The sequence below is a fragment of the Pygoscelis adeliae genome, unplaced genomic scaffold (assembly GCF_000699105.1).
Source record: "Pygoscelis adeliae isolate BGI_AS28 unplaced genomic scaffold, ASM69910v1 Scaffold318, whole genome shotgun sequence".
NCBI classification, from domain to species: Eukaryota; Metazoa; Chordata; class Aves; order Sphenisciformes; family Spheniscidae; genus Pygoscelis; species Pygoscelis adeliae.
This window is the reverse complement of record NW_008825430.1, coordinates 4,515,743-4,527,081: the sequence shown is the minus strand read 5'-3', so window position 1 is coordinate 4,527,081 and position 11,339 is coordinate 4,515,743. Positions and strand designations below refer to the sequence as shown.

Genomic DNA, 11,339 nt, shown 5'->3' with positions numbered 1-11,339 from the left:
AAGTGAGAGGGAGAGTCGGAAGAGAAAGCCACAATTAGGAGAGTGCAAAGGCTAGAAATGCAAAGCTTAGTTCACATAATAATTTGCTAAGGCCTTACACTATACAGCACAAAGTACATTACTGATGTTAGATATGTTTTTATCTCAGGTGCAATAATTCTCATCTTTTGCTGTTCCAAGAGAAGTGAGGAGCATTGGTCAGACTTGGTCAGACGCATGGAACACACTTGAGGGCAACAGACTCCAGCGCTGAAGCCTCACTTCACTGTCTAGATGAGAGATCCTTCTCCTTGCAGTATGCCTTGTAAAACCTTTATGACATACTTACGTACACAGATTGAGACAAAGCTAGTTTTGTGGTAATTATTACCACATTGCTCTCATGAATCTCTTGAACAATGGTTCACTGTATGGTTCAACACTGAATTGGAACAGAATGTGACTTAAGTCATTAAACCGTGTTTAAAAACAAAGTATGTTTTTAAGGATGCTTTTAGAAACAAAATCAGGCACTGGAAAAATGCAATAGAATATAATTTAGGGATTGTTAAGCTTCACATTTCTTTAGCACTGTTGATCTCACTACATCACGACACTTTACATGATTTCGGATCTTCCACATTTCATAGCACAAAGCAAAAAAAGGCTCCAAAGATCTGGCAGAATCACATCATCTGTCAGTGAAAGAGATGCAACGCTCTTTTAATAACGTTATCCCAAACTGGGGTACTTGGGACAACTGGAAGAAAGTATTTTCCTTTACACTGTAGTAGGGAAACAAGGTTACCAGAATTGGTAGCAAGCCAGGATGTTTAAAATTAACCCAGGGTAAGCTTCTTTGATAAACCTGCAGGCCAAGTCGCCACGCAGGACATCAGTTCTACTAAAACAAGAAAAGGAAAGAGAAAGAAGAGGATAGATTTTCCTCTTCTTACTCCATGAAATGAATAATTAGACCAAGTTAGAGCAATGGGACGAGATAGGCACACAGAAATATTTTAGCAAAGCCTGACCCACAAAAATGGCACCAAGAAAATAGCTGCAAGTCCAATCCATCTCTTTCCCCCTCAAAACCTCTAGATCTGATGGTTACAACTGTCAGTTTTCTTCTGAAGGAACAGGATAATCAAGCAAGATTTTCACCTACCCCTATTCCACAATTTGTTAGCATTTCTCCATAATACATGTATCTAGCCAAAGAGAAAAATTATAAGCCAGCTTAGTCATTTGTTTGTTTTTTTAATATTAAAGAGCACATTAGGATAAGAGCTCCCTCTAGATAAAAAACATCCTACACAAGTATTAAGTTTTGCTCCACTCCCTTTCCAAGTTTTACATCAAGATAAAGATCATGACTTCTTGATTTAAAAGATTAAGTTACATAGGCTTGCCATTTTTATGTAAAATGGCCACAAACGTGGCAGCAAGTCAAAGCTGAACCATAACATTTTCATGAGGGGAAAAGAAAAGGTTACCCTCACCTACTACAAAACGAGCTTAGCCTTCTTGCCTCCTCCTGCCCATTTAACAGAGCATGAATTTCCGTACTGAACATTTGTTTCCACATTTTTAGTTCTAATGAAAGGAAGCTACATTTCATTTTCATATTATTTTCTCTTCTTCTATGGTACTAAACTAAATGGTAGAAAAAGTTATTAAATAGCAACTCTTTTTTTTTTTGAGAGATATGGGAAATTTTACTAACTAAACTGGTGTGACACATTGCAACATCCAGACAGACTGCTATTTAGTAATACTTTATTACATAAAGGAAATGACATTTGGTCTTTCTTAACCAAGATCTGTGCTACAGCTGGGTCCTTCTGTTTTTCTACATGATTCTCACAGATTTTATCTACCCAAACAAATAGTTTTGCCGTGTGCATGTATACATAAGCTGACTTTAAAGAACCACCTATCTGAATGAAGCACTAGTACTCAGTAGAAAAAGAAGTACTAACTAGAGCAAAACCTCCATGCCCAGCCTCACATCCTGGAGGAGCGGTGAACCTACTAGCCGGGCTGCAAGGGGTTCCTCAAACCAGCTACGAGGCCCAAATATACTTGACCTCAACCACGTTAAACCATTAGGCTGTCTCCAACATACACTAGCAAACGTGTCAGGCAACAAGCAGAACAGGGGAGGAAGCAGCAGCACGCTACACAGCCGACCACCGGATCAACAGGTACTTGCCAGCAGCGGAGGTACCGTGAGGGTACTGCTGCTATAGGTACCTTTGACTGCCTTCTACATTCAACACATGGCGTTATCCTTAACTCTGTTACTCTCTCAGATTCAGCCAGCAAACTCCCGTTCTCGTGTCAGCAAAGGAGCGTCACTGTTACCTCTCAACAAAAGTGGTGTTAAACCACACAAATAAGGCAAAACATGGTGTATTAAGGAAGTAGTACGTCGTATACAGTGCGGCACATTATAAAGTCACAATCTCTCTATTACTTCAAGGAAAAGAGAAAGAGACCAACATTGACAAATAACAGCTATCTGGTACGGGCAGAGAAAATGCAAATACCCCCAAGAAAATTTTCACCGAATACAGACCACAATTACAATCACATACACAAACTCAGTAGATGAATGAAGACTCAAGTCTGATATAAGCAATGATTCACACCGGAGAATTAAGTAGAATTAAAAGGTTTCAAACCCTTAAGAAGAGAGGAGCCTGTTCATCTTGGGCAGCTGGAATACAACTTATAAAACAATCTACTGAAGCCTTACTGCAGCAGATCTGCCCTGCTGCTGGGGAAGGTTCAGACAAACTGGGACTCGCAAGCAGTACACAAACACTGTGGCGACAGCTAAAAGCCTCCTCCTATGCATTCGTGCCCAGCACAGGACTGGGAGTTTCTGTCCCTACCAATAGTGCTTAGTAAGGCACAACAAATTTGGGAACTCTTGTTTTGTGGGAAAAAAATAAATACATCTAGTCTTACAATGTTTAAGATGCACATTCTTTTTTAATTTTCTCCTGAAAAAGAAAATGCTTCCCATCAAGTCAATGAGAAGACTAGATCAAAAACAAAGATTTAAAATCCCAGGCTTCAGTAACGTGTTCACTCATTGGGTCAATGTTTCCATGGGTTTTAGACCACAAACCACTGCCAGATTTCAAAGCCTCTTGCGATGTTAACTATGTGATTGTTTAATAATAACTATGCAATCTTATTAAACCTCTCAGTAAGGATACTAGAAAGACAACATGATTGCATATGCCACTTGCCTGGCCTTGTCAGCCTACAGTGTCTTTGAACATTACTGAGTATCTGCCAGGACATCTCTCTACTGCTATTTTTTAAATTCAACGTAGAATTACAAATGTTACTGTCTGTACTCAGCACCACAGGCCAAAAGCCACAGGCACAACGACAGCATCTGTTATTACTGACACAAATCAGGGGTAGCTCTGACTGTGAGGATACCACCCCCATCAGAACTCTGCAATCTTTGAGTCTCACTTCCTTCCTGTGCTACGTGCAAACAGCACACCAGCGCCACAAAACGCCTGAACAGGAAACATCCCGCCTCTGCACGGCAGCGCTCATTTGGAAACGCCGCGAGTTAAAAAGCATTAGAGCTGCCAGTGCTTCAATAAACTTTGGTTCACAGTAGTTCTGGCTAGTCCGCTTCAGAGATTTCATAACCACCTACACCGGAACGGGTGGCGTTACCTTTCTTTTCTCTTGTAAAAGGCACATAGTCTTCCCTGTCTTTATGCTCAAGAGCCTGCTTCTCCAAATATGCAAGGAGTCGTTCCCTGTCGAAGGGACCTGAAGCCTTTTTAGCAGTCTGGTCTTTCTGTCGGAAGCCTGCAGGCAGAAGTGCGTTCTGCAAAACAAAATGGAGCAAACAAGTACGGCTCAGAAAGTGAGTGAACACCTGCTTAGTTTCATGTCCCTCCTCCTTCCCCCTCTCCCCAAGGTTCAAACCCAATACGCCATCCTTTTTAGGCAATCTCCGATCCCTTGCCAACTTCCTTTTTTTGGGGACAGGGGAGGACACGAGGTAATCTATTCTTTAGATACCAAGAATATAACTAAAAGTAGAGCACACTGCACTCTGAATAGGACTGAAGCAATTCTTTAAGTACAATAGCTCCCAGCACTAGACTTGCTAGTTACTTGGCATTTCTCTTCTAGAATTAACACTGTTTATATGAGTAGTAGTAAATAACACTCAGCTATTTACAGTTTAGACGTTCAGCAAGAAGACTGTTTCCTCCATCACTTACATCCATGTGTTTTAAGTCTCTAAGACAACTGCCTATACTATTGTCTGGCATTTAACACAGAGCATTTCTACTTTTGACCTGACTCGAGGTGGGGTGTGTTTTTGCTATCATCAATGTATTTCAGCTAAAGAAAAAAAAAAAACAAAACAAAAAAATAGAGGATATTAGTATGGAAAGAACAGAACATATAGGAATTCAGACTATCATAAAAGACAACCAACCACTTTTGCCAGTTCTCCTCTGTTAAAGTGTCCATAAAGCCAAAGCCAATTAAAATACCAAGAATATCTTGCAGTGCAACAAAATAGGTGATCATAGTATTCTTAAGTGATCTCTGAACATTAAGATCAAAGTTAATCCTGGTCCTATTAAAGCAGGAACAGAGAATTAGGAGGTGAAAACACAAGTCTTGGACTCTGATGTTAGCTGCAGTATCAGCAGAGGACATAACTCAGCTCTTTACAACAGGAAGCTAAAATATTCCTTATTCAATACCCCATGCTGACATAACCATGCAGGAGCTGAGTAATTATTTGCCTCCTCTTTGCAAAGCCAGCATGAGGACAGGAATAGATATGGGCTACCAGATACAGGACTAGGAATCTTTAGAAGAGGTTAGCACCCTCCCTCTCCCATCAAACCCCAACGGTAGAAGCAACAAAATAAAAACAGATGCAAAAAGGCTGTTCACCAGACATCACTGGAAACAGGAAGGTTAAACAGGCCTTTTTAAATAAACTTTCTTTTCAAGAACATGACTAAGAGCAACTTTTATTTATAAATAAATCCCAGAAAGTTCCTCCTGACAATCCCTTCTTCCATTTTCCTCTACTGCAGTTGCATTCATGTTGCAAACAGGAAATAAACAGTTGAAACATTATAGACATGTATGTATCCGTAAATAAGATCATTAGCAGACTAGGAAAAAGCTCTGTCCAAAAGTATATTGTTCAAATAAAAAAAGTCTCAATTTATTTCAGACTAGTTCCTGAACAAATGAAAAAATAAAACTTCTCTTGGCTAATACCTACCTCAGGGTCAAGATCATCCAAAACAGTTTCCAGTTGTTTCAGTTCTTCTTCCGAAAGCTTCCCGAGAATTTCATCCTCATCGAGATCTTTGTACTTGTCCAAGTCCTTTCGAAATGGGAGCGTCATGACTTGGGCAGTAGCAAGTTGCTCAAACACGTCAAAACCCAAGTCTTATTCTTAACCAGATCTATAAAAAAAAGTTTTAAAAAGAAATAACCATAGGTGAGGTAAGTATCCCAACTACGAAACATCTTCAACCTCCAAATACATCTCTGAAAGGAAAGCTTTTTCATCCAGTATTCATACCTATCTGTCATTCTACGACAGACAAAGAGCGCTTGGAAGCTGTCTACACCTTACTTCTTCGCTGACAAGAATCCCGTCCTGCCATGCCCTTTTCCGTCAATAACTAAGCTCTACATATTTTCAGATCAATGCCAGTACTCAGTTTTCTCGACGAGAACTCCAAGGCCATCATTCCCACAGAGCAGAGCAGGCTGCGGGGTGGGAGGGAGGAGATACCAATTATACCTAGTAAATACTAGGTATGAGTCCAGCGTAACGCCATCGGTTTTTAGAGATACTGCAGTCAAAAGAAGAGTTAAGATGCTTTACGTTTATTGTTGCTGCTGCTGTTCGAGGTCAGTAAAGGAGAGTTAATTGGTTGTTACTGACTCATATCCCTGCGTATTACCTACAGAGGGAACAAAGGAAGCTTGCCTCCGAGTTAATTATAGCACTACCATTGAAGTAGCATTCTGTTCTGTCTGAGGAAAATCAAAATACCTTGATGAAAGGCTTAGGGAACACAGCTCCAAAGTAGCACCACTCCAGTCAATCCTACTACCAAAAAAAAAACCAACCAGAACAGACTGTGCAACTGCTCACTAAATATTATACTTAGAGGAAACCGCGGTCCTTCAAAAGATGCACAGTCTATATAGTACTTCTCACAGACAAGGAGAGCACAGGGAACCTTTTTTCTAACAGTCACAATTTTTGAGCATTTGGCTTGGGAAAAAAACCCCAACAGTTAATCACGACATTGTTGAAGCAGACAAGTTAGTTTCTCTCCTTTTTCTGCAAGAAGTTCTGGGATCCTCCTTTTGTTTAGCCAAATTCTTGCTTCAAGTTGAGCACCACACACAAAAAAGGTAACTTGAATGACTCTCTGTAAGTGAGCAAGAGTATCCGTAATGTATTTGGGGACTAAAAGCTAGATCCATACATTCAGGCTCATTAGCCTCCCTAACCCCTTTCTCAGCTCTATAGAAATATTCAACACAGAGATCAGGCATACAGCAAACGTTGTTTGTTCTCTGATAGCCCACGTTCCACTTCAGATGCTCACACCACATACACTAACTGCATTACTTCAAAGCCGCACTTACACTGTACTTCAAAACCAGATCAATTTAAAGTTATTGCCTCTTAAGTAAAAGGAAGAGAAGAAGAGAAGAGCCGTATATACATACTATACCATGGAATCCTGCTTGCAGGATTCCTTCACCTCAGTTGTTTACATCAAGAAAGGTCTCCCTGGCCATCACAGTTACATACGGTGCTATTTTAATTCAGAGACACTGAACAGACAGACACGAGCACATGAAGGTTCATCCACACCTTTCAGTCAAGTTTACCTGTAAAGTAAATCTGGTTTTAACAACTGCCTTTGCAAGAACGGTAAATTTTCAGTTCCTCCCAACATCTACACCTGAATGAGGAATATATTTACAGCTATTTTCAGGATGTCTGCTTTTAAAAAATATTACCGACATAAACACTAGAGCTTACTTGTAAACCACAGCTGACATTGATAGGACATAATTCCAAAGCTGAACTACCAAGTTGGGTACAGTTCTCTTGAACAAAAGAAAAACCAGGAGGAATTCTCAATTTCATGGGAAATTACATCAAAAGAACGGTGTCTGGCTTCCTCTGAACTAAACCCAATCGTGTTGGAAGAGCTTGGACCTTTTGCAAGAGGCCACAGAGCTGAGAACAACAGAGTTTAATGGCTGCAGAAAACGCAGAGGGTAGCACACCTACGTTTGTCAAAGCCGTGTTCCAAATCTGGAAGGAGTGCCTCTGTGGCCCAGCCTGCCACCTCCTACAGTTCTCATAGTCTGGTGGCATTTGTTTCTCCAGGTGCGTAACAGCTGAAGGACAATTAGCCGATAGCTCCAGCTGATGCCGCACAATCTGCATGCAAACTTCTCGTTCCTAGAGCCTTAATGTTTTCCCCTTCCTTACCGTTCAAGCCATTACACGCTATCACAAGAGAAAAACATTTCCTGCAGCCAATTACACAGCATTGCCTGTGACCAGGCCGCACCTTCTGAATCCTACATCAACACGCTGCTATTTCCCACACTTCTGCGTGTCCATTTGTATTCCCATATCAAACGGTGCAGTTTTAACAGGTAATCGTAAGGAGCTGAATAGTTAGCATGCTGCAGAATAACGCTCCCCTTACTCTGATGGAGAGTAGCACTGCATAACCATACATTACATTCACGGAGGCTGTATTTCCTCTTCATGAATCGCTGTAAAATGCTGTCACCCAGAATTAACCACCTTTTATTTACTGCATGGGTTATGTTTTACATTGGAAAACTACTCATCCTTTATAATACATTAATGTTCAGGTCACAGCCCTTAGCCTGACTTGTTTTTATAATATGATCAAAGCAGCCCTTTCAAATCCTGAGCTACAGTGTTCACACACCAAAAAAAGTAAAAAAAAAAACTAGCAGAGCAAATAAACCCACTATTTCTGTAACTGAGTCTTCAGCAAGAGGAAGAGCATCACATGTGGCCTGGCAAATTCAAATTTAAAGAGTTTTGGACATGTTTTCTAATACCCATCAATCAAAAGTATTATTTAAATATGACAGCATACTTAACTTGAGACACCTTTAAAAAGTTACGATGGTAGCACCGATTAGCATGTCTGTACTACATAGAGACTGCCTGGTAACAACTTTCAGAAACGTTCTCTACAAGAAAAACAGCAGCATATATGACACTTGTATATAATGTGCTAAAAATCAGGTTTTAAAACATGGTGTCAGGAATTCTCACTGCCTAAAAAGGGCATAAAGGCCAGCTGAAGGCCTAATCTAATCAAACAAGCCCCTTCACCTCCCATTAAACACATTTGGTACTCTGCTAGCTCTCCATAACTCGCTGTAGCAGTACAGCTTAGAGAAAAACACATGCTTAACAAATTAAAAGTTTTTAGAAGAAGCGGTTATTCAGACTGGTAAATATTTGCGGCACATCTTACTGCAAAATCATAGGCAAAACTGTAACCATCAATTTTGGCTTTGCAAATACTCTGCATTTTTTTGATAGGCAGAGCTAGTTTTCTTCTACGCATCCTTCTTAGCTTTACCGTGAAAACATTACATACGTTGAAAGCCAAAGGGGCTAGTGTTCTTTTTTCAGATATATAACTAAAAGGTAAACTAAGTTCTTCACTCTAGCAACTTCATGGTTGCATAAGAAACATTTGGGGAAATGGAAACAAAGCCATCACTTCCAATCAATCAAATTTCAATTTTCTGTTTATTAAGCAGAAGAGAAGTTGAAAAATCAGAAGTGAAGATATTCGGCTGGACATCACAAAGACAAAAGTCTTGCCACTATTCCTTCACCCGAGAAATCAATGAACAACTAAAGAAATTAGAAGATAGCAGTAACTTTACTTTAGGCGATTTTACAGTTACCTGAATCATCCCCTGAAAGACTGTCAAGCAGCTTTCACACACATCTTAACTGCAAGTTAAAATATTTTTGTTTTCTCCTATCTTAAAGTGTATTTTTAAAAAACACAAGATTCTACAAATAGCTAGCTTCCAATTTTCTGTCAAAAATGCACCCTCCAGAAGTTTCTATTATACTTAAGAACAATTTCTTGGGACCCTAACAGGAGTAACTCTTTAGAAATATCTTGCCCACAGAAAACTACAGTCTTGTTAAAGTCTACTGTAAATGGTTTCCGTAACTTGGATTTTAAAATAGAAGTGACATCATGAAAAACAAACCAAGCCGGTTTTGGCCAGCACGTTCGCAGAGTTCACTTTAATCTCGTTTGTTCCTTCGGAGCCTCCTTCCACCCAGCCTCTGGGTGAACCCGACCCGGAGCAGGGGGGTCCGGAGCAGGGGGGTCCGCAGGGCTGTCGGACTTCCGGCACACGTCAGGCACCCAGCGCATCCATCCCAGCTGCTTGGAGGAGCCTCATCTGAGCGTCTCCCCAGGGAACCCCTCTGATGGCAGCAATTCTATTTTCCAGTGTGCAAGATTATACAGAACTGTTCATGAAAAACGTGCTGCACTTGCAAGAGCTATCTTTCTTTACCGAAGCTAGGAGAAAAATGAGTAAATATAAATATTACCATAATCCCAGCAAGCTCCTTAGGATGCTTTTGTAACGCCTCGCGATACCTCTGCTGAACAGCCCAATGCTGCTTTTCTTAGCAGAAAGCTCTCAAGAGCCCACCTGAGCCTTCCAGATCTCCAGCCTGGGGTAGGGTATACAAACCGGGTTCTCCTGCCCAGGGAACCAGCAGACATTCCCTAGCCCAAAGCTTTACAGAGCCAGCAGGTGCCAGCTCATCTTTGCCTACGCTTTTTGTCAGGGTAAGTTCTGTTTTCCAGGCAGTAAGGAACAGCCATTCTGGGCTAAAAACAAGCCCGAGGCTTCGTTCTGTCCAAAGAAACAATTTACTAAGTTTTATAGATGGCAAGCAGGGCTTCCCCAACTTCACATTTGTCCATACAAGTGACCTGGGGAGTGGAGTGGGACAGACAGCTACTGCTGAGTAACTACCCGGGCCACGAAGATTCTTCCATGATGAAGGAAATCAGAACACACTTGTATTTCTGGTTCCTGCCAGCTTCTCCTCCGTATCGGAGGGCACCTGGAACCAGACGAAGCCCACTTTGCTCTTTTATACGTCCTGTATATAACCACACAGAGCTAGGACCCAGCTGTCTTGCAGGCAGGGTGCTCCGAGCGACGGCTAAGCTGCCAAGTTGGCGTTGTCCCATAAAAACTTACTCCTGTGTGCCTGTTCTTGAAAACCCGCCACCCGCACTGCAGGGCTGTATGGATGTACCTGTCCAGCCCAGGCAATAGCAGAGGCGACAGAGCCGAGAGCCCCGAAGCGTGCATTCGGCCGGCTGCGTGGGGCACAGAAGCAGCAGCCTCAGCAGCGCAGGTGGCGGCATTTCAGCACATCTCTCTCCACGACACTTCCAGGCACGCTCATCAAACTAGCTGCAGGGCAGGTGATATGATCGCAAATAAATACAAGGCTGGGATAAGCTAAAAATCCCCGTTACCACAGGTACTGCCTGCCCAGAGATGCTCCTCCGGCAGAAATCGCCACTCCAGCTGTCCGTTCTCTCTCCCAACACACAGGGCAGCACCACTGCATCGGGAGTTACTGACCGGCCAGGATGAGGGGACGTTTTGACATCTTTTTTTATTCAGACAGTACCTGGATGTTCTTCAACAGAGGTGTACCGCCCATAGACGTTGATACACACAGTATCTCCTCCTGGAGGAACTGCCTACAGGCATTTCGGTCAAAAAGAAACATCAGACACAAGCTATTGAACGTTTACAGAAACATTCGGATACGTGCAGCCATTACAGAAAAGCGGTGACGCTTCCAATCCTAGAACGGGACAGCAGAAGAAATTCGCTTTATTCACATTGCATTGCTTGGGGAAAACTTCCGAGCACTAGCCCAGTTCGGGTTCTCCCCCACATCACAGGCTGTCTTTCAAGCTCTGTACGCCTGACGTGGTGGCAAAACACTAGTCTTGCGGATACATTCAACGTATCGTAGCAAATTTAAAGCACACAGCAACCTCTCTAGAAGGGCGCTTATTTCCAACGCGACCTGCGCCTACCCGCGAAGAGAAACGGGCAGATCGCTTTCACAGGCTTACACCGAGAGCTGAGGGGCAAAATCCTCGGGAAACAGGGGACACCGGGCGTGCAGAGGCGCAGGGGAGCCCCCCGGGCCCCGCCCCCCCCGCGCA

General features: G+C 42.3%; 1 protein-coding gene across 1 annotated transcript in view; it reads right to left on the bottom strand.

Annotated features, from left to right (window-relative positions):
• Positions 1–5,469, bottom strand: part of TMOD3 (tropomodulin 3 (ubiquitous)) — a 17,814-nt gene extending 12,345 nt beyond the window's left edge. Inside the window, exons 1-2 of the mRNA XM_009330963.1 lie at positions 5,282–5,469; positions 3,691–3,847 (exon numbers count right to left, since the gene is read on the bottom strand). Of these exons, the coding sequence (XP_009329238.1) occupies positions 3,691–3,847; positions 5,282–5,407 (283 nt within the window). The 5' untranslated portion in view covers positions 5,408–5,469. The remainder of the gene's footprint in view (positions 1–3,690; positions 3,848–5,281) is intronic.
• Positions 5,470–11,339: the final 5,870 nt, after the last annotated feature.